The sequence below is a fragment of the Heterodontus francisci genome, chromosome 30 (assembly GCF_036365525.1).
Source record: "Heterodontus francisci isolate sHetFra1 chromosome 30, sHetFra1.hap1, whole genome shotgun sequence".
Taxonomy (NCBI): Eukaryota; Metazoa; Chordata; class Chondrichthyes; order Heterodontiformes; family Heterodontidae; genus Heterodontus; species Heterodontus francisci.
The window spans coordinates 12566227-12589868 of record NC_090400.1 but is presented as its reverse complement, the minus strand read 5'-3'; the positions used below and the strand labels follow the sequence as shown (position 1 = coordinate 12589868).

The following is a 23642-nucleotide window of genomic DNA, read 5'->3' as shown; positions in this document are numbered from 1 at the left end:
AATGGGATTAGGTAGACAGGTCAGGTGTCTTTAATGCATCGGTACAGACTTGATGGGCCGAAGGGCCTCTTCCACTGTATTATTCTGTGATTCTGTGATACACTCGGGGCAATTTACAATGGCCAATTTACCTGTCAACCTGTAAGTCTGCTCTGATGATGCTCCCTTCCATGACGGTGCTTCTGATATGACCTCCTTTTTCCTCAACCGAGGATTTCCCCCCCACTGTGGTTGACAGGGCCCTCAACTGTGTCCGGCCCATTCCCCGCACCTCTACCCTCACCCCTTCCCCTCCCTCCCAGAACCGCGACAGGATTCCCCTTGTCCTCACTTTTCATCCCATCAGCCTCCATATCCAAAGGATCATCCTCCGCCATTTCCGCCACCTCCAGCGTGATGCCACTACCAGTTGCATCTTCCCCTCCCTTCCCCTGTCAGCATTCCGAAGGGATCGTTCCCTCCGCGACACCCTGGTCCACTCCTCCATTACCCCCACCACCTCGTCTCCGTCCCATGGCACCTTCCCCTGCAAGCGCAGGAGGTGTAATACCTGCCCATTTACCTCCTCTCTCCTCACTATCCCAGGCCCCAAACACTCCTTTCAGGTGAAGCAGTGATTTACTTGTACTTCTTTCAATGTAGTATACTGTTTTGAAGACTTACAGGTTGACAGGTAAATTGGCCATTCAAAACACTCCCACAGGGGATGCTGAGACCAAGTGGGCCCACATCAGAGACGCCATCTATGAGTCAGCTTTGACCACCTACGGCAAAAGTGCGAAGAGAAATGCAGACTGGTTTCAATCTCATAATGAAGAGATGGAACCTGTCATAGCCGCTAAGCGCATTGCACTTTTGAACTACAAGAAAGCCCCCAGCGATTTAACATCCGCAGCACTTAAAGCAGCCAGAAGTACTGCACAAAGAACAGCTAGGCGTTGCGCAAACGACTACTGGCAACACCTATGCAGTCATATTCAGCTGGCCTCAGACACCGGAAACATCAGAGGAATGTATGATGGCATGAAGAGAGCTCTTGGGCCAACCATCAAGAAGATCACCCCCCTCAAATCTAAATCGGGGGACATAATCACTGACCAACGCAAACAGATGGACCGCTGGGTTGAGCACTACCTAGAACTGTACTCCAGGGAGAATGCTGTCACTGAGACTGCCCTCAATGCAGCCCAGCCTCTACCAGTCATGGATGAGCTGGACATACAGCCAACCAAATCGGAACTCAGTGATGCCATTGATTCCCTAGCCAGCGGAAAAGCCCCTGGGAAGGACAGCATTACCCCTGAAATAATCAAGAGTGCCAAGCCTGCTATACTCTCAGCACTACATGAACTGCTATGCCTGTGCTGGGACGAGGGAGCAGTACCCCAGGACATGCGCGATGCCAACATCATCACCCTCTATAAAAACAAAGGTGACCGCGGTGACTGCAACAACTACCGTGGAATCTCCCTGCTCAGCATAGTGGGGAAAGTCTTTGCTCGAGTCGCTCTGAACAGGCTCCAGAAGCTGGCCGAGCGCGTCTACCCTGAGGCACAGTGTGGCTTTCGTGCAGAGAGATCGACTATTGACATGCTGTTCTCCCTTCGTCAGATACAGGAGAAATGCCGTGAACAACAGATGCCCCTCTACATTGCTTTCATTGATCTCACCAAAGCCTTTGACCTCGTCAGCAGACGTGGTCTCTTCAGACTACTAGAAAAGATCGGATGTCCACCAAAGCTACTAAGTATCATCACCTCATTCCATGACAATATGAAAGGCACAATTCAACATGGTGGCTCCTCATCAGAGCCCTTTCCTATCCTGAGTGGTGTGAAACAGGGCTGTGTTCTCGCACCCACACTTTTTGGGATTTTCTTCTCCCTGCTGCTTTCACATGCGTTCAAATCCTCTGAAGAAGGAATTTTCCTCCACACAAGATCAGGGGGCAGGTTGTTCAACCTTGCCCGTCTAAGAGCGAAGTCCAAAGTACGGAAAGTCCTCATCAGAGAACTCCTCTTTGCTGACGATGCTGCTTTAACATCTCACACTGAAGAATGCCTGCAGAGTCTCATCGACAGGTTTGCGTCTGCCTGCAATGAATTTGGCCTAACCATCAGCCTCAAGAAAACGAACATCATGGGGCAGGATGTCAGAAATGCTCCATCCATCAATATTGGCGACCACGCTCTGGAAGTGGTTCAAGAGTTCACCTACCTAGGCTCAACTATCACCAGTAACCCGTCTCTAGATGCAGAAATCAACAAGCGCATGGGTAAGGCTTCCACTGCTATGTTCAGACTGGCCAAGAGAGTGTGGGAAAATGGCGCACTGACACGGAACACAAAAGTCCGAGTGTATCAGGCCTGTGTCCTCAGCACCTTGCTCTACGGCAGCGAGGCCTGGACAACGTATGCCAGCCAAGAGCGACGTCTCAATTCATTCCATCTACGCTGCCTTCGGAGAATAATTGGCATCAGGTGGCAGGACTATATCTCCAACACAGAAGTCCTTGAAGCGGCCAACACCCCCAGCTTATACACACTACTGAGTCAGCGGCGCTTGAGATGGCTTGGCCATGTGAGCCGCATGGAAGATGGCAGGATCCCCAAAGACACATTGTACAGCGAGCTCGCCACTGGTATCAGACCCACCGGCCGTCCATGTCTCCGTTATAAAGACGTCTGCAAACGCGACATGAAATCGTGTGACATTGATCACAAGTCGTGGGAGTCAGTTGCCAGCATTCGCCAGAGCTGGCGGGCAGCCATAAAGACAGGGCTAAATTGTGGCGAGTCGAAGAGACTTAGTAGTTGGCAGGAAAAAAGACAGAGGCGCAAGGGGAGAGCCAACTGTGCAACAGCCCCAACAAACAAATTTCTCTGCAGCACCTGTGGAAGAGCCTGTCACTCCAGAATTGGCCTTTATAGCCACTCCAGGCGCTGCTTCACAAACCACTGACCACCTCCAGGCGCGTATCCATTGTCTCTCGAGATAAGGAGGCCGAAAAGAAAAAAAAAAGAAAGTATACTGTATTCGCTGCTCACAATGTGGTCCCCTCTACATTGGGGAGACCAAGCGCAGACTGGGTGACCACTTTGCGGAACACCTCCGCTCAGTCCACAAGCAGGACATGAGCTTCCGGTTGCTTGCCATTTGCACAGTGGCGCAGTGGTTAGCACTGCAGCCTCACAGCTCCAGGGACCCGGGTTCGATTCTGGGCACTGCCTGTGTGGAGTTTGCAAGTTCTCCCTGTGTCTGCGTGGGTTTTCTCCGGATGCTCCGGTTTCCTCCCACAAGTCAAAAGACTTGCAGGTTGGTAGGTAAATTGGCCATTATAAATTGTCACTAGTATAGGTAGGTGGTAGGGAAATATAGGGACAGATGGGGATGTTTGGTGGGAATATGGGATTAGTGTAGGATTAGTATAAATGGGTGGTTGATGGTCGGCACAGACTCGGTGGGCCGAAGGGCCTGTTTCAGTGCTGTATCTTTAATCTAATCTAATCTCAACACTCCCCCCTGCTCTCATGCTCACATCTCTGTCCTGGGATTGCTGCAGTGTTCCAGTGAACATCAACGCAACCTCGAGGAACAGCATCTCATTTACCGATTAGGCATACTACAGCCTGCCGGACTGAACATTGAGTTCAATAATTTCAGAGCATGACGGGCCCCCCATTTTACTTTTATTTTTACTTATTTTTTTATTTTTTTATTTTTTACATTTTTTACAAATTTTTTTAAAAGTTTATTTAATTTCATCTTAGTTTGTTCAGTTTGCCTACCCATTGTTCTTTTTCATGTTTGTACTTGCTGCTGTTTAATCTTCAGTCCGTTAACACCCTATCTGTACTAATGCTTTGTCTTTCAACACACCATTAACATATTGTTTGCATTTGCTCCATGACCTTTTGGTCAGTTATGTGGCCTTGTCCAATCTACACCTTCTCCTTTGTTATCTCTTGCCCCACCTCCACCTCACTTGCTTATAACCTGTGACATTTCTAATATTTGTCAGTTCCGAAGAAGGGTCACTGACCCGAAACGTTAACTCTGCTTCTCTTTCCACAGATGCTGCCAGACCTGCTGAGTGGTTCCAGCATTTCTTGTTTTTATTTCAGATTTCCAGCATCCGCAGTATTTTGCTTTTAATCAATCAGGCAAGTTTTCTTAGATTTAAACCAGAAAGGTGGAAGTTTATTAATCTTAAACTCTAAGCCAGTTATCAACTACGAATACATGATGCGACGACGCTAGCATGCATGCGCAATAAACACACACGCAGATAGAGACAGAAAAAGTAAAAAGGATAAAGGGGAAAAGTTTGAGGTAATAGATGGATTGTAGTTACAGTCCTTTGAGTTTGATGTTGAGTCTTTGGTGGCCGGTAAGTCTTGCTGTTCATTGGGGCCCAGTGCACACTTTAACTTGTTTCGATGTAGGAGTCTTTTCTCTCTTGAGGTTTACGTATCTTCAGTGGGTCCGGAGGCTTGTGAGAAAGCAAGAGAGAGCCAGCCAGGAAAGAGGCTGTCTTGTTTGAGGTTCCGGTGCAAACTGCAGTCTGACCCCAAACTGTCCTGTGTCTAGGTCAAAAAGCTTGGACCAATAGTTTAGTCATGTGACCAGCTGGTTTAACCACTTCTGTGTTTGTGGATTTCAAAGCTCTTGGTGGGGGGATGTAGTTCTGTCTCCCACCCCGACAAGATGTGGATCACCATTGCCCAGCCCAATCTCTGTTAATTGAATCAGTGAGCAATTCTTTTGTCTCTCCAAGCACTGTCTCTTAGTATGCAAATGTCCTCCAGCCAAATGTCTGGTGATCTCTTGTAAAACAAGTCATTTCATCACTCCAGCAACAGTTTAAAATTAATGTTCATATGACAAAGTTAATATGCCTCATTTTTGGTAGGTGGGAGGTCTTCTTGACAATAAATAAAATAAACCTGGGCCTTGCTGGGATCTCGTCATCTCTCCTAACCTCAACCATTGAAATTTTAAATTTTTCTTTGGAATACAATTCCTGCTCATTTTTCAGGAGTAATTGCGTCAAGATCATTTCATTACATGTTCCTTTCGATGTGTCATTTTTCTGGTCTGCAATGTTTGAAAGCTACTCTTTTCCAGTCCGTCTGAACGTTATTTTGGATTAACAATTGTCAATGTGTCTTCTGACTGGTCCCTAAAGCAGCTCCCAGTGTCATGATTGTATGTGTGGGCTTGAGTATTAGAGACGATATGGTACTTGGAAGTGAAACTGAAAGTAACTCAGTGTTTTGGGGAAAATACCTAACCTGGGGGTTGTTGTAAGGCCAGATAGGCATATGCTGCAGTAGCGAACAGAAGTTTTTATTAAAACTTGCTAAATCTTTGTTAAAGTTAAATCTGTGACTTCAAGTGTGATTCTCCAGCCTGAGATGTGACACGCAGAATGCAGCAGTACATTCCACTGTGCTCACCCACTTTTCCAGCCATGGCCCAATCTGTATTGCAGCCCCACCCACCCCCCGCCTCCCCATCCCCCAGATCTGCTTCCCCTCCCTCACTGTGCATTCCCAACCCCCACTGTGTATTCCCCTCCCTCACGGTGTATCCCCCCCCCACCATTCCACCACTCTGCATTCCCTACCCCCACAAAAAATTGATTTCCTTTGCTCCCATCCAATTTTTAAAAACTTATATTTCGTACTGTAACACACAGCAAGTAAAATGTTCATATCCAAGGCCACATCATATCAGCAGAAAGCCATCAGCTCTGAACTGTCTGGGAAAGAACTTGACAAGCTGTGCAACTTTTTTAGCCCACACATTGACCCTCAGAAATGGTTAATCAACCTGATGGGCCATGATTTTAACATCCATTGCTACTGTCAAAGGTGGCCCAAATTGTTCCTCAGTTGTACTTTGGAGTATCTTCATGATTGATTCAGCCATGTCTAGAAAACAGAGTTTTGATCGCCTTCATCCCACTTTTCCCAACTGTGCCTTCAACCTCCGAGATCTCATGTGCTAATATTCCTCCCTAAAACCCAACTCCTCTCTCCCATTCTCTCCTACTTTAAAACTATTGCAAAACACACCTCTTTAATCCAGCTGTTGGCCACCCCACCTAATCGCTCCTTCTTTGTACAGAAACCAATTTAGTTTTAATTATGCCTCTGTAAAGTGCCTTAGGGTATTTTCCCATCTTAAAAATGCAATATAAATGCAAGTTGTTGTTGTTTAAAATAATTATGGGATAGATTCTCTTCATATGGATATGTGATGAGCCAGATAGGCATGGGAAGACTATGGGACATCAGTCCAAGTTACATAAACATGGAGTTAGGTTAGAAGCCAGGGTGGACTCCTCTAGATTTGGTTACCAGAGTGTGTGGTGAGTGTGCATTCACTGCAAGCCTTTGAAAAGGAATATGGATGAGTTCCTTGCCTAGTTATTGAAGGTGGTTGAGTTAACAGGGATAACAATACCAGTTATTTTGGCCATCAAGAGCTTGCTCAATTGCCTGTAGAGGTCAGAGAGAAATCAACCCTAGATAGTTTTCCCAAATTCACCTAACTTTCTTTTATGTCTGTTTTTGCCTCTCCCAGGAGATTGCATGTCTGTAGGGGTAACCTACGTTTTAAGGTGCAGGTAAGTTTCGCAATGGCATGACAGGACTGCCGTGATGAACCAGCTAGTCTTTTCTTGCCCTCCTTTCCCATTTATTAGGATGCCATTCTATTCTTGGCATGAATTCAGTCTGTTTATGAGATGTTGCCGATCACAATTCCAAATATAAGCCACAGCCAGGGTTAGTGACTTTAACTGACAACTGTTTCGAAGACCTTTCAGAAGAGTACAAGCCCTCTGTGACTGCCAGCTTGTGGGTTAGAGTCTTTCTCTTACAATCGGAAGTAGGTGGAGAACCAACTGCTAAGAAGACTCAAGGTTCTTGACAGAAGTGGAGTTTGAATATGAGTGACTTTTTGATAGGCCATCTTACTTAAAGCAACCACTGTCTCCTGGGGATCTGCCTGATTGCTAAGGGAGCTGGAGGGGAATCTTTCAGACATTTTCCCAGAGATTGGCCATTGTTTTTCTCTGTGACAGCATGGCTACCAGGTAGGTGAACAATGTGCAAAATTGCACTCTGTCTGGATGAGGAAAGTTTGATGGGCCAGATGCAAGTTTTACACCTTTCTTTTTGTATGTGCCTATGATTTGTGTGTACTCTTCCTAATTCAGCTGGTTCCATCTCCCTCCTGGTCAGCTAGGGTTGTCTGAGGTTGCACTTAGTTGCTCAGGATGTTGCCTGGTAAATAGGGCCACAATATATGTGGCAGAGGAGCAAATAGGTAATGGAACTGGAAATGATGGTGAAATTAGGAATAATGGTAAGAGTGGGAATGATGGTGGGAGTGAATGCGGGATTAGGAGTGGGATTGATGGTAGAAATCGGAGAGATGGTGGAATTAGGAGTGACAGGATGAGTGATGGTGAAAGTGAGATTGATAGTGTAAGTGGGAGAGATAGTGGGAGTGGGAGTTATGGTCGGAATGGAAGTGATGGTGGGTTTGAGAGTGACAGTGGGAGTGTTGGCTGAAGTGATGGAGGAAGGGTTCGTGATGCTGGGAGTAACATTAGGGGATAATTGAAGTTTGATGATGGTGGGAATGCTGATGGTGGGACTGCTGCTGATGGGAATGTTGATTGGAATTTTGTTGTTGGGAATGTTGTTGATGGTGGGAATGTTAATGGAAATTTTGTTGTTGATTGGAATGTTGGTGATAGGAATGTTGTTGGTGATGGGAATATTGTTGATGATAGCAATGTTGGTAATGGGATTGTTGGTGATGATGGAAATTTTGATAATGAATGGAGTGTCGGTGATGCTGCCCTTATATTGGAGCAATTCAGGATTGAGTGTTGGAACAGAATATAACATCATTCAGGATGGAAAAGAGAAAAAGAAATAGCTTCAAATCTGGAAGCAACAGCAAATGCTCAGGAGGTCCATCAGCATCTGAAAGACAGTGTATTGCTTTCCCTTTCACATGTGTACACTTCAGACGAAGCGTCACACCTGAAACATTAACCACACTAGATATCATGCTAATGGGATAAAAAGGATTCATTTTTTCACATAATTTTTTTTAAAATAAAGTTTAATGTTGATCTAACAAATATCTTTCGCAAAATCTGGAAAGTTTCTAAGTTGTGAAAAAGCTGCAAAAGTAAGTACAAAATATTTAATAGCCTAAAGACTACAGCTACACTGATACATTCTGGAAATTAGTTAACAACCAATTAATGATTATAGGGTAAACTGGTAAGTAAGGGCTGGCTATCTGGGTACTATCTTGGTGCTGGGCTGGATACAATCTTTTTAACTGTTCAAATCACTTCTTTGTAGCTTCGTCTGCTTTCTTTGAATCCTGCACTCCAATCTGGACTGTGGACTCATAGGTAACAGGGATAGAGATCTCAGAAGACTGCAGGGCTGGTTTCTTCATTGGCGCTTCCACCGTCAGAACACCACTGGGTGACAGTGTTGAACAAACTACACCAGGGTCTGTATCTGGTGGGAGACTGTGGGAAAAGGAAGAAGGGTTAGATTGAAAGGCATGTCACAGGCTACATTACTAAACTCCAATCATTGAGATAAACTTTGCTTGAAACTGAGAACAAAGAACAAAGTACAGTACAGCACAGGAACAGGCCATTCGGCCCTCCAAGCCTGCGCCGATCTTGATGCCTGCCTAAACTAAAACCTTCTGCACTTCCGGGGTCCATATCCCTCTATTCCCATCCTATTCATGTATTTGTCAAGATGCCTCTTAAACGTCGTTATGGTACCTGCTTCCACCACCTCCCCCGGCAACAAGTTCCAGGCACTCACCACCCTCTGTGTAAAGAAATTGCCTCGCACATCCCCTCTAAACTTTGCCGCTCTCACCTTAAATCTATGTCCTCTAGTAACTGACTTTTCCACCCTGGGAAAAAGCTTCTGACTATCCACTCTGTCCATGCCGCTTATAACTTTGTAAACCTCTATCATGTCGCCCCTCCACCTCCGTCGTTCCAGTGAAAACAATCCGAGTTTATCCAACCTCTCCTCATAGCTGATGCCCTCCAGACCAGGCAACATCCTGGTAAACCTCTTCTGTACCCTCTCCAAAGCCTCCACGTCCTTCTGGTAGTGTGGCGACCAGAATTGCACGCAATATTCTAAGTGTGGCCTAACTAAAGTTCTGTACAGCTGGAGCATGACTTGCCAATTTTTATACTCTATGCCCCGACCGATGAAGGCAAGCATGCCGTATGCCTTCTTGACTACCTTATTCACCTGTGTTGCCACTTTCAGTGACCTGTGGACCTGTACGCCCAGATCTCTCTGCCTGTCAATACTCCTAAGGGTTCTGCCATTTACTGTATACCTCCCACCTGCATTAGACCTTCCAAAATGCATTACCTCACATTTGTCCGGATTAAACTCCATCTGCCATTTCTCCACCCAAGTCTCCAACCGATCTATATCCTGCTGTATCCTCTGACAATCCTCATCACTGTCCGCAACTCCACCAATCTTTGTGTCGTCCGCAAACTTACTAATCAGACCAGCTGCATTTTCCTCAAGATCATTTATATACACTACAAACAGCAAAGGTCCCAGCACTGATCCCTGCGGAACACCACTAGTCACATCCCTCCATTCAGAAAAGCACCCTTCCACTGCTACCCTCTGTCTTCTATGACCGAGCCAATTCTGTATCCATCTTGCCAGCTCACCTCTGATCCCATGTGACTTCACCTTTTGTACCAGTCTGCCATAAGGGACCTTGTCAAAGGCTTTACTGAAGTCCATATAGATAACATCCACTGCCCTTCCTTCATCAATCATCTTTGTCACTTACTCAAAAAACTCAATCAAATTAGTGAGACACGACCTCCCCTTCACAAAACCATGCTGCCTCTCGCTAATAAGTTTGTTTGTTTCGAAATGGGAGTAAATCCTGTCCCGAAGAATCCTCTCCAATAATTTCCCTACCACTGACGTAAGGCTCACCGGCCTATAATTTCCTGGATTATCCTTGCAACCCTTCTTAAACAAAGGAACAACATTGGCTATTCTCCAGTCCTCTGGGACCTCACTTGTAGATGCAACCCGTCATTCTTGTACAGGTCCCATCTGTCAGTGATACCTGAACTCAGGCTTAAAGTTAGATTTTGACAAAGAAACTTCAGATAGTTTACACAGCTGTGAACAAAGGTTGGAAGAAACGTACTGGCTCCCCACCACCCACTTCACCTCATCCCCAACCACCACACCACCACCCCCCACCCCCCGACCCCCCCACACCCTGGAGTAGATTTAGTTTCCAAAATGATTTGTAGCAACAACATAAGAGGACAAAACTATTTTGAAAGGAGCTGGATAAACATCTGGAAATGGGTTTTATGCTCAAATGGATAGGCAAAGGCTGGGATGAATAAATAACTTGTGGAATACAATGGGGCCAAGCATTGGTACGCTTCTTGGTCCTACAAAAGGCAAAGGCAGTACTTTTTTTGCCTGGCTATTTTTAGAGTAGCCTGCAGTGGTCCCTTTAAGGACTGCCGGTTAAGCCATTCCACCCCAGTACCAATAGGTGGACCTTGAGCAGACTCTACTCACTTGTACCTGAAAGTTGCATCAGGATACCACAAATGACACAAAGTGCCAATTTAAACGTTTCAGCAAGGCTCCCCTCTGTTTCAGGCAGTGCGGGGGGGAGGGAAACTGACCTTTCAAGTTGAGGCCCTCTTGAAAATCAAGTTGGGTGTACCTCAGGAGGCCGGGGTGGGTGGGGTATGTTGTTTTGGAAAGAACTGTAATCTTCCTGCTACCCGCTGTTCAGCATGATCCCGGTAGTGGGCAATTAAAAACTGCCACCAGGACATCCTATGCTATGGCAGAGTGAGGAAGGGAAGAGGGCCTTCGGCATTCAGATAAGAGGAGACACTGCACCTCTAAATCTGAAATGAACCAACTACACACTCACAGGTTTACACACTCACAGGTTTGCATACTCACAGGTTTACAAACTCACAGGTTTACACACACAGGTTTACACACTCACAGGTTTGCATACTCACAGGTTTACACACTCACAGGTTTACAAACTCACAGGTTTACACACACAGGTTTACACACTCAGGTTTGCATACTCACAGGTTTACACACTCACAGGTTTACAAACTCACAGGTTTACACACACAGGTTTACACACTCACAGGTTTGCATACTCACAGGTTTACACACTCACAGGTTTACAAACTCACAGGTTGACAAACTCACAGGTTTACACACACAGGTTTACACACACAGGTTTGCATACTCACAGGTTTACACACACAGGTTTACACACACAGGTTTACAAACTCACAGGTTTACACACACAGGTTTACACACACAGGTTTACACACTCACAGGTTTACACACACAGGTTTACAAACTCACAGGTTTGCATACTCACAGATCTACACAAGCACAAGTTCACACCGAGAACTGATTTTGTATTTTACTGAAATTGAAATGGAATTTGAATCAAGGTTGGACATGCCCTGCAGCTCATGACTTTCTACTTGAGAGTCAAAGTTCACTGGAATGCTGTGATCTGAGGTGAGCTTGGCCTACTCAAGAAATAGAAATTAATTGTTGCCTTGATATTTATACGGCATGTATATTGTGGTAATTACTAATTGTTAACATCAGGCTCATTGCACAGACCGAAGATTTGAAGCTCCTACTGAAAGTTTGAGGACAAAAACCTTGTATCCAGAGACACGTTTATATTTTGGGTTTGCTGCGATTCCAAAATTTTCTGGTGTAAAAATAGTTAATGGTAATAGGAATCAAACCACTTTAAACAGTCTACTATTAAGGAGGGGGCATTTTAACAGCAAAATAACAGCACATTAAGGTAATTCCAGCTGGAATTCCAGTTGCACTGATCTCTGTGCTCAACTCTCTAATCTGTGTTCCAACATGCAAGAGCTGGGCTAAATTCCAGGGAATTGGATATATACTTGAAAAGGGAAAACTTGGTGGGCTAGGGAGAAAAAGCAGGAGGAGTGGGACGATTGGCTAGTTCTTTCAAAGAGCTGGCACAGGCATGATGGGCTGAATGGCCTCCTTCTGCACGGTTCATAACCATGGTCCTGAAATGCAACTCAAAATGATAGAATGAGAGTTTACTATTGTAAAGCAATTTATAAAAGAATTTACTCACAGATATTTCCGAGTAAAACACCTTGAAATAAAACCATGTTCATCTTGCCTCTCCTCGTGTTTACCTGCAGGCGAGAATAATTGAAATTTTCAGTTAAGGCTGTTAAGAATCATTGTAAATCATTACCATGTTTTCACCAGGTAAGATAAATCACCACAATTCACAGTTTTTCTGAAATTGTTGGCAAAGTCTGTTGTTGAACCAGAGTGTAAAAGGATCAGATAATCATAATAGGGCCCAGGGTAGGGATGTTTCATTCCCAATTGTGACCATGGGAAGGATATTTCATACCCCATTAATGAACCAAGTACTCTGCCTTTCTAGATCTGAAAAGGCAAACAAATTATATCTACTTTTAAAATGAATGCTGCATTTACTTTAAATTGAATCAATTGTGCCCATTTTCAAAACAGCACAAAACAGTAGTGACCCTGCAGCTGGAATAAAACAATTAATAGCATCCTCAAAACTAATCTTTTTAAACAAGCTTCTAAGAAGAAAAGACTTGCATTTATATAGCACCTTTCACAATGCCACAAAGTGCTGTACAGCCAATGATAGACTTTTGAAATGTAGTCACAGTTGTAATGTGGGAAACGCAGCATCCAATTTGCGCACAGCAAGCTCCCAAAAACAGCAATGTGATAATGACCAGACAATCTGTTTTGTTGATGTTGATTGAGGGATAAACGTTGGCCAGGACACCAGGGATAACTCCTCTGGTCCTCTTTGAAATAGTGGCATGGGACATTTTACACCTAAGAGGGCACACAGGGCCTTATTTCAACATGTCATCTGAAAGACAGCACCTCCAACAGTGCAGCACTCGCTCAGTACTGCACTGGAGTGTCTGCCTTGACTTTTGTGCTCAGGTCCTGGAGTGGGAACGTCAACCCACACTTTCATATCATAGAATCATAGAATTTTCGAATGGTTACAGCACAGAAGGAGGCCATGCGAGCCATCATGTCCGTGCCAGTTCTCTGCAAGAGCAACTCAGCTATCCCACACCCCAGCACTTTCTCCATAGCCCTGCAAATGTTTTCCCTGCAGATGCTTATCCAATTCCCTTTTGAAAGCTGTGATTGAATCTGCCTGCACCACACTCTCAGGCTGATAATAAATGTTTCCTCTGGTTGCTGTTGGTTCTTTTGCCATTCTCCCTAAATCAGTGTCCTCTAGAAACTCGACCCTTCTGCCAATGGGAACAGTTTCTCTCTACCTACTGTGTCTAGACCCCTCATAATTTTGAACAGCTCTATGAAATCTCCGCTCAACCTTCTCTTCTCCAAGGACAACAGCCCCAGCTTCTCCAATCTATCCAAGTTACCGAAATCCCTCATCCCTAGAATCATTCTCATAAATCTTTTCTGTACCCTCTCCAAAGCCTTCATGTCCTTTCTAAAATACGATGCCCAGAATTGGACTCCAATTGAGGCCAAACCAATGTTTTATAAAGGTTCATCACAACTTTCTTGCTTTTGTACTCTTTGCCTCTATAAAGCCCAGGATTCTGTATGCCTTTTTAACCACAGGCTGGAATTTTATGTCCCCCTCCCAAGCGGTCAAGTGGTGGGAGGGTGTAAAATTGAGTGGGAGGTGGAGGCGGGGAGGTGCCGTTCATGACATCCCTCCTGCCCCCACTGCAATTTTACGTGGGGCTGCAGCAGCAGGAAACGGCCTGCCTGCCCCAGGCCAATCAAAACCCTTAACTAGCCCATTAACCGCCACTTCAGGGCCTCCTCCCACCGCTTCCTCAGCAGCCCAACAGCAAAGGCCTCAAGAACCACAACTGGTAAAACCAAGCGGCCTTCTTACGGGCTGGCGGGGGGGGCCTCCTGATCGGGCACCCTGTCCCCCATGGAGGGCCACACCGAAAGCCTCAGCCGTCCCCAACGTACACGCTAACAACCAACCCCCCCTCACCCCCCGCCCTAACTGAGTGCCTTTGCCTCGCCGGGCCCTGGCCTATTGACCCTGGCGAGGCCCTAAAAATTTACCTGAGTTCTGGGGCCATCCTTCCTGTTACCTCCGATGACTGGGTGTAGTCCCAGCAGTGGCCATGGCTCCCGGTGGCACTGCTGGCACTAAGAGTTGCCAGCCCCCTGATTGGCCAGCAGCTCCATTAGGTGGGACCTCCTGCCTCAAGGAGGTGTAAATCCCGCCCAAGACCAATTCAGGGCCCGGGGAGTGAAAAATCCCAGCCTGGCTCCCCAGGCCCAGTGGAGGCAGGCTCGCCACTGACTTTTGGGCTGGTGGGCGGGGCCTCCCGCCCAACTTGAAATTCTGGCCACTGTCTCAACTTGCCTTGCCACCTTCAATGATTTTTGCACCTATACCCCCAGGTTTCTCTGTTCTTGTAACCCCTTTAGAATGGTACCCTTTTTGTGTCATCTGCAAATTTTGAAGTTGTGCCCTGTACACCCAAGTCTTAGTCATTAATATAGATTAAGAAAAGCAGTGGTCCTAATACTGACCCCTGGGGAACCCCACTATGTACCTTCCTCCAGTCCGAAAAACAACCATGCACCACTTCTCTCTGTTTCCTGTCACTCAGCCAACTTCATATCCATGCTGCCACTGCCCCTTTTATGCCATGGGCTTTAACCTTGCTGACAAGCCTGTTATGTGGTATTTTATCAAATGCCTTTTGGAAGTCCATGTACACCACATCAACCCTCTTTCTTACCACATCAAGAAACTCAATCAAGTTAGTTAAACACAATTTTTTTAATTCATTCATGGGATGTGGGTGTCACTGGCAAGGCCAGCATTTGTTGCTCATCCCTAATTGCACTTGAATTGAGTGACTTGTTCTGCCATTTCAGAGGGCAGTTAAGAGCCAACCACATTGCTGTGGATCTGGAGTCAGATGTAGGCCAGACCAGGTAAGGACAGCAGATTTCCTTCCCTAAAGGGCATCAGTGAACCAGGTGGGTTTTGACAACAATCAGTGACAGTTTCATAGCACCATTACTGAAACTAACATTCAATTCCAGTTTTTTTATTAATTAATTGAATTTAAATTCCACCAGCTGCCGTGGTGGGATTTGAACCCATGTCCCCAGGGCATTATCCTGGACTTCTGGACTACTAGTCCAGTGAAATTACCACTACACCACCGCCTCCCCTTTGCCTTTGACAAATCCATGCGGCCTTCCCTTAACTAATCCACACTTATCCAAGTGACTGTTAATTTATCATTTCTAAAGGTTTTTCCATCACTGAAGATTAACTGACTGGCTTGTAGTTGCTAGGTTTATCCCTACACCCTTTTTTGAACAAGGGTGTAACATTTGCAATTCTCCAGTCCTCTGGCACCACCCATGAATCGAAGGAGGATTGAAAAGTTATGCCCAGTGCCTCTGCAATTTCCACCCTTATTTTACTGAGTATCCTTGGATGCCTCCCATCCAGTCCTGGTAACTTATCAGACAACCTATCTACGACTCCTCTATCAATTTTTAGCCCATTCAATATCTCAACTACCTCCTCTTTCACTATGACTTCAGGAACATCTTCTTCCTTGGTAAAGACAGATACAAAGTACTCATTTAATACCTCAGCCCATGCCATATGCCTCCATGCATAGATCCCCTTCCTCTTACTACCCTTTAACTATTTGTATGCCTATTGAAGACAGTTGGATTCCCTTTTATGTTAGCTGCCAATCTCTTCTCATTCTCTCTTTACCTCTCTTGTTTCCTTCTGCACTTCCCCTCTGACCTTTCTATATCCAAGCTTGGGCTGATGAGTGGCAAGTAACATTCACGCCACAGAAGTGCCAGGCAATGACCAACTCCAACAAGGGAGAATCTAACCATCTCCCCTTGAAATTCAATGGCATTATGATGGCTGAATCTCACACTATCAACACCCGGGGGGGTTGTCATTGACCAGAAACTGAACTAGAATAGCCATATAAATACCGTGGCTACAAGAGCAGGTCAGAGGCTAGGAATCCTGTGGTGAGTAATTCACCTCCTGACTCCCCAAAGCCTGTTGACCATCTACAAGGCACAAGTCAGAAGTGTGATGGAATACTCTCCACCTGCCTGAATGGGTACAGCTCCAACAACACTCAAGAAGCTCAACACCATCCAGAACAAAGCAGCCCACTTGATTGGCATTTGTTTGCCCTACTTTTCCCCTTCGAGGGAACATACCTTGACTGTGCCCGAACCATCTCTTCTTTGAATGTAGCCCATTGTTCATCTACCAATTTTCCTGCCAGCTTTTGAGTCCAATTTATTCGCCCCAGATCCATTCTTACCCAATTGAAGTTCTTCTTCCCCCAGTTAATTATTCTTACCCTGGATTGTTCTTTGCCCTTTTCCCTAGTCAGCCGAAACATTATGATACAATGATCACTATCCCCTAAATGCTCTCCTACTGATACTTGATCCACTTGGCCCACCTCATTCCCAAGAACCAGGTCTAGCAGCGCCTACTTTCTCTTTGGACTAGCAACATACTGTTTCAGAAAATTTTCCTGAACACACTCTAGGAACTCTTGCCCCTCACTGCCCTTTACACTACTATTATCCCAGTCTATGTTTGGATAATTAAAGTCCCCCATTATAACTAACCTATAAATTTTGCACCTCTCTGTAATTTCCTTGCAAATTTGTTCCTCCACATCCTTCCCACTAGCTGGTGACCTACAGATAACACCGAGCAATGTAACTGCACCTTTTTTGTTCCTTAGCTCTAGCAAATTGATTCTGCCCTCGACCCCTCTGGGACATCCTTTTTCTCCAGCACTGCAATGCTCTCCTTAATCAAGACTGCCACTCTTCCCCCTTTTTTCCCTTTCCTATCTTTCCTGAACATCTTGTATCCAGGAATATTTAACACCCAGTCCTGCCCTTCTTTAAGTCAGGTCTCTGTTATAGCCACAACATCATATTTCCACATGGCAATCTGCACCTGTACCTCACCAATCTTATTAACCTCACTCCCTGCATTCACATACATGCACATTAACCCTGATTCAGACTTCATTACATTCCAGTTACTTTCCTCCAATCTAAGCTCCCTCTCAGGTTCCCATCCCCCTCCCCAACAGCACAAGCCAATCTCCCTGGGAGGATATTCGTCCCAGTCCTGATAAGATGCAACACTTCCATCTTGTACAGGTCCCACCCGCCCCAGAGCTGGTCCCAATGTCTCAGAAATCTGATGCCCTCCCTCCTAAACCAGTTCTCCAGCCATTTGTTCAATCGCTCAATTCTTCTATTCTTGTGCTCACTTGCATGTGAGACTGGGAGTAATCCTGAGATTACTGCTTTTGAGGTCCTGCTTTTTAATCTACTTCCTAGCTCCCTAAAATCTGCTTTCAGGACCTCATCCCCCTTCTTACCTATGTCATTGGTTCCCACTTAAAAATCTAATTTTGACCTTAATTTTGACCCTCTTATTCTGACCCCATTTAATACCTTAATATTTCTTAATCTAACACTATTTGTCTCTACCAATCCTTTGTGCGCCTTGTTCCTCTTTTCTAATGCTACAGTCTCGTTCACATCTCCCTGCCATATTAATTTAAATCCTCCCCAACAGCACTAGCAAACAGCACCACCACATCACCTCCACCCACCTCCCCTCCTCCCCAACCCTGCGAGGACATTGTTTTTAGCCCTGTTGAGGTGCAACACGCCTGGCTGGCACAGGTCCCCCCTCCCCCAGAACCAGTCCCAATATCCCAGGAACCGAAAGCCCTCCCTCCTGCATCACCTCTCCAACCGCGCATTCGTCTGCTGTACCCTCCTATTTCTAGACTCACTAGTGCGTGGCACAAGGAGGAATTTGGAGATTACTAGATTAAAGTCTTGTTTGCTAGTCTCCTTTCTAGCTCTCTAAAATCTGCCTGCAGGACCTCATCCCTCTTTCTACTTACATCTTTGGTACTGATATGGACCATGATCTCTGGCTTTTCACCATCACCCACCCAACCTGCAACTCCCCCCCACCCCCAACCCCACCCCTTCAGAGTGCTCAGCAGCCACTCAGTGACATCCTTGATTCTGGCATCAGGGAGGCAACATACCATCCTGGATTCACATCTGTGGCCACAGAAATGCCTCTCTGCTCCTGTAATAATCGAAGTGCGCGTGGGTTTCCGCCGGATGCTCCGGTTTCCTCCCACAGCCAAAGACTTGCAGGTTGATAGGTAAATTGGCCATTGTAAAATTGCCTCTAGTGTAGGTAGGTGGTAGGAGAATTGAGGGAAGGTGGGAATGTGGTAGGGAATATGGGATTAATGTAGGATTAGTATAAATGGGTGGTTGATGGTCGGCACAGACTCGGTGGGCCGAAGGGCCTGTTTCAGTGCTGTATCTCTCTATGACTCTAGGTCCCTAAAACTATTGCTTTCCCAGTCTTTCTCCTGTCCCCCTTTCACGGCTGAGCTGCTGTGGTGCCGTGGACTTGGCTTGCACTCCCCAGATGGGCCATCACTCTCACCAGCAATCAGGACTGAACACAGATTGGAGTGCAAGATGTACTCGGGGGCCTCCTGCACTACCCGCCTGGTCCTCCTTGACTGCCTGGCAGTCACCCATTCCATCTCTGCCTGCACGTCCTTAAGCTGCATGGTGACCACTTCGAGAAACTTACTATCTCAGGCCTGCAGATGCACCACCAGTGACACCAGCTGTTGCTCAAGGTCTGAAACCTAGAGCCCAAGCTCCTCCAGCTAGCAACACTTCCTGCACATGTAGGGCTGAATTTTCCCAGCCCTTGGGAGATGGACTGGGAGGCCAGTGGGGGGGCCATAAAATAGTGAGGGCAGGCAGTGGGGTAGAGTGCCTGTTGTCTTCCTGAAACCATTTGATTTTGTTGGGGGTGGCGAAGGCTGTTGAGGCCCTTAGGTGACCAGTAAATGGCCACCTAAGGGCCTCTTCCAACACCGCTGGCATTTTACCAGCAGCTAGTGGGAGTTCCATCACGTGGGCAGGTTGCCCAGTAAAAGCAACCAGTCTCCCTGCGGGCTGGGTGGCGAGGTGCCTCCTCCATGGGCAATCTGTGTCTATGGAGGACCCCTGGTGGCAAGGGCAGCGCCACTTACCTGAGGTCTGGGCTCCAGTGCTGGTCCTGGTCCTGGGCCTCCTGTAGTACTGGCAGTAGCCACTGCTATTACTGCAGAGCTGTCGGCCCTCTGATTGGGGACCTTGGTCCTTAAAGGGACGGAGATCCCGACAGTGGGCAGTTAATCGGCAACCCACCATGGAATTCGTCTGGGGGTCCAAAACAGAGCCAAGGCAGGGTTGCCCGCTGCCTTCCGGCCCATCGCCAGGACCCTGCCATTAGGGTAAAATCCAGCCTGTGGTTACCCAGGACACAAGAAGCATTCTGGAATTCCCACATGGAACAGGATGTGCAATCCACAGGATTTAGGTGCCCTGTTATTCCTCTATTTATGCGACTATTAAGAAAAAATAATCTTAAGACTTTTGAAAATGAATACTCACCAGCTACTCACCGATCAGCTCCTTCCCTTGTGCTGTCAGCACTTTAGGTGTTTTGATTAGCTCTCTCCCTAATACTTGCTCTCCCTTTGCCTTTGGGCTCTCTGATTCAGTTTAGCTTTTCTTTAATTTTTAACCAAATTTTTGATCTGGATTAAGTTATACATAGGTTAACTTAAAATGTTTACCTGTAAACTTGCCCTCGCCATCCCTCCGGGAGCTGTGACGGCACTTTGTGATTTTTTTTCTCCAGCTGTAGCGCTCAACTCTCTCGCATTCCCGACTCTCTTAATTACTTAAAATTATTGTTCATTCGATTATTTTAGTTATACAGATTAATTAGTTTATCTAGTTTATTCATGTAAAAAGTAATGGTAAGTTACAGATTATTAGCTCTGAGTTTGACGCACCTCCCTATTTTAAAAAGCAAAATAAAATTGCACGACTCACCAACCAATCACCTACCTGCTGTCCTGTGATTTTTTTTTGGTTGTTCATTTGGAAGCTTTGTGTCCTGACTCACTGCTCACCTCGTACTCCCTCAGGTCCACCCTCAGCCCTTCCTTGATCTGCTGCTGCTCCTCTCACTTTCTCACTTTCTGACTCAGAGGCTCGAATGTTCCGAACTGATCCATGGCTGACAGATACCTGTCCTAATATCGCCTCATGTGGCTTGGTGTCAAGGTATGTTTGCATACCATGAAGTGCCTTGGGACATTCTACTCAATCATCCATGATCTTACTGAATGGTGGAGCAGGGTCGAGGGGCTATATGGCCTACTCCTGCTCCTATTTCTTGTATTCTTGCATTCTTAGGTGAGACTGTGGATTGTAAATAAACCTGTAGCAGGTAATGCAGCACTGTTTTAAAATTAGGAGTTGCCCTTTTAGGACAGAGATGAGGAGAAATCTTTTCTCTCAGAGTGTTGTGCGAGTTCGGAACTCTCTGCCTCAGAAGGTGGTGGAGGCTGGGTCATTGAATATTTTTAAGGCGGTGGTAGATACATTCGTGTTAGGCAAGGGAATCAAAGGTTATTGGGGGAGGGTAGATGGGAGTGTGGAATTCGAGACACAAACAGATCAGCCATGATCTTATTGACTGGCGGAGCAGGCTAGAGGGCCGAATGGCCTACTTCCGCTCCTAATTCGTATGTTCGTAATGTAAGGTGGCATTATTCAATTCACTTGCTGTTAATGAGGAGTTACTGTCAGCAGAGAACGGAGGCACACTAATAATCAGTAGACTTAAAGAAAAATGAAAAAGGATCTCCCAACCCAGTTCACAGCCAAAGAAGTACTTTTGATGTGTTGCGGCAGCCAATTTACAAGGTCCTATAAACTGCAATGTGATAATGACCAGATAATCAGTTTTAGTGGGTGTATCTATACTTTAAATCTCTGCCTTTGCCACTGCATGGAGCAAGTGTGCCTCTTTAACAAGGAGATTCCTAGATAAAGGTCAACCTGCCACACTAGCAGAATTAATCTTTCTTACGCCCCGCACCTCCCCCCCCACCCCCCCACCCCACCACAAACCAATTCCTCATAGACACATTGGCCATTTGGCCCATCAAGTCCATGCCAGCTCTCTGTAGAGCAATTCAGTTAGTCCCATTCCCCAGCTCTATTCCCGTAGTCCTACAGGTTTATTTTCTGCAAGTGCCCATCCAATATCCTTTTGAAATCATTGATCGTCTCTGCTTCCACCACCCTCATAAACAGCGAGTTCCAGCTCATTACCACGCTCTGCTTTAAAAGGTTCTTCCACACATTCCCCCTGCATATCTTAACCAAAACCTTAAATCGGTGGCCCCTAGACTTTGTGCGATCAGCTAAAGGAAACAGCTATGGGATATTGCATGGCACGCATCCACATCACTGGGTCAAAGCTAGGTGAAGACTTCCCAAAATTAGAGTCAAGGTCAACAAAAGAATTTGTATTTAAGTCCCGTCTTTCACCGTCCTCGGGCCATCCCAAAGCAGTTCACAGTAAGTAATCAGAAGTAAGGAAAATAGGAGAGTCAATTTGTGCACAGCAAAGTCCCACAAACAGCAATGAAATGTATGAGCAATTTATCAAGGTTGGTGGTGTTGCCTGAGGGATGAATGTTGGCCAAGACATCAGGCAAACCATCCTGCTCCTTTTGAACCATGAGATCACTGACATCCGACAGGTTTAACGTCACAGCTAAAAGGCTCTCAGTGCTACCCGAAAGTGTCATCCCAGATTCAGGAACTCAAATCCCTTCAATGGGGTTTAAACACACAATCCTTTGACTCAGAGATATGGGTGAGAGTGTAACCCCACTGAGCCATACTGACACTAAGCCAACGTCGTTCCATTACTGGTTGTGTGTTTGAGTGAAATAGACCAGCATCATTGTAAATGGAGTTAAACCTCACACCCACCCTACCCCCAGGAAGAATTCGGTGGGTGAAGGGGGTCAACCCCCAAATTGCTCACCGGTGATCTCGACATATCCATCCTTGGTTTTCACGACGATCTCCTCGGGGGCGAAGTGGTTGACATCCAGGTTGACCCTCCACTTGTCCGAGGTGACCTTGATCTCGGACAGGCCGGTGCTGTGCTGCCGGCTCAGTCCGGTGTCCGGGGCTGGGGAGGCGGACGGAGCGGCCGCGGCAGCGGCTGCTGGCCCGGTGGAGGCTGGAGAGATCGCCGCCAGCGAAGGGCGCATGTAACCGGGCCACATGCCGTGCCAGTCGGTCGACCAGTCGTGAGGGAAAGGTGGCATCCCGAAGAACTGGTCAAAGATCCGGCCCGGGTAGTGCCAGTCCCGGAAAGGTTCCCAGCTGGGAGTCCGCAGGAAACTGAAAGGAATCCGCCGCTCAGACATGGCGGGAGGAAGAGAGGGCACAAAGTGGGGGCACTTTGGGCAAAGTTAGTGCGGCGTGTTTTACAAACTGTGTATGAGGCTGGGGCGGCGCTGCTTTTATATCTGGGACCTGGGATATATTTGGAACAGCTTTCTCTGGTGGCTTATTATAGGGGGAGCAAGTCACTGTTATGGAATCCAAGCAAAGGAACTTCCAGTGAATTCCCAAAGGCAATCAGTTCATGGCTTTTCAATTATAAACAGAAAGTGCTGGAAATACTCAGCAGATCTGGCAGCATCTGTGGAGAGAGAAACAGAGAGTTAACATTTCAGGTCAGTGACCCTTCATCAGAACAAATCAGTAATCAATGTTCACTTTCTGTTTTTATTTCATAGCTTTTATTTATTTCGCTTTTATTTATGGCTTTTCAATTGTCTGTATATGAATTTCGCAGCATTTAATTGAGCTGGTATTTCACAGATACAATCTATTTTTTTTAATGATCCTGCCCACTACTTTTTGGATACGGGGAAAATGCACGGGAGTGGGACGAGCTGAACTTTTCTTGCAGAGAGCTAGCCCGGACACAACGGGCCAAATGGCCTCCTTCTGTGCTGTAACCATTCTATGATTCTAAAGTTTAATAATAATTTCCATTCCCTCCTCGCTCTCTGCTATTCTGTTGCAATCATTTACACCTCCTCTGGACCCATCTTTTGTTTCTTTATTTGCCTCATTATCACATCTATCATCACTTTTGTCATTTAATCACTCCTGCCTTCCAACTTATCACAGACTCCCCCTTTTGCTATTTCTCTGTTCCTCCACCCTGTTAGCCATGGCTCTGTACTTGCTTAAAAGCTGTTCACCTCTATCATCTTCCAGTTCTGATGAAAGCTCATTGATCTGAAATGCTAACTTTTTCTTTCTGCAGAGATGCTTCCTGACCTGCTGAGTGTTCTGTTGGAAAAGGGTTGTCTCCTACATTACCCCATGCCCACATCCCCCATCTACTTGGATCAGGAAACGTGCTTATCCCATAACACGCTTGACAATATCTCATCCACAAGTTGGGGGTCTGGC

General features: G+C 46.2%; 1 protein-coding gene across 1 annotated transcript; it reads right to left on the bottom strand.

Annotated features, from left to right (window-relative positions):
* Positions 1 to 8158: 8158 nt before the first annotated feature.
* hspb1 (heat shock protein, alpha-crystallin-related, 1) lies at positions 8159 to 22726 on the bottom strand. Its single transcript, XM_068010095.1, has 3 exons — positions 22189 to 22726; positions 12256 to 12319; positions 8159 to 8572 (listed from the first exon to the last, which is right to left on the bottom strand). Exons 1-3 carry the CDS (start codon positions 22577 to 22579, stop codon positions 8383 to 8385), a joined length of 645 nt encoding a protein of 214 aa, XP_067866196.1. The 5' UTR covers positions 22580 to 22726; the 3' UTR covers positions 8159 to 8382.
* Positions 22727 to 23642: the final 916 nt, after the last annotated feature.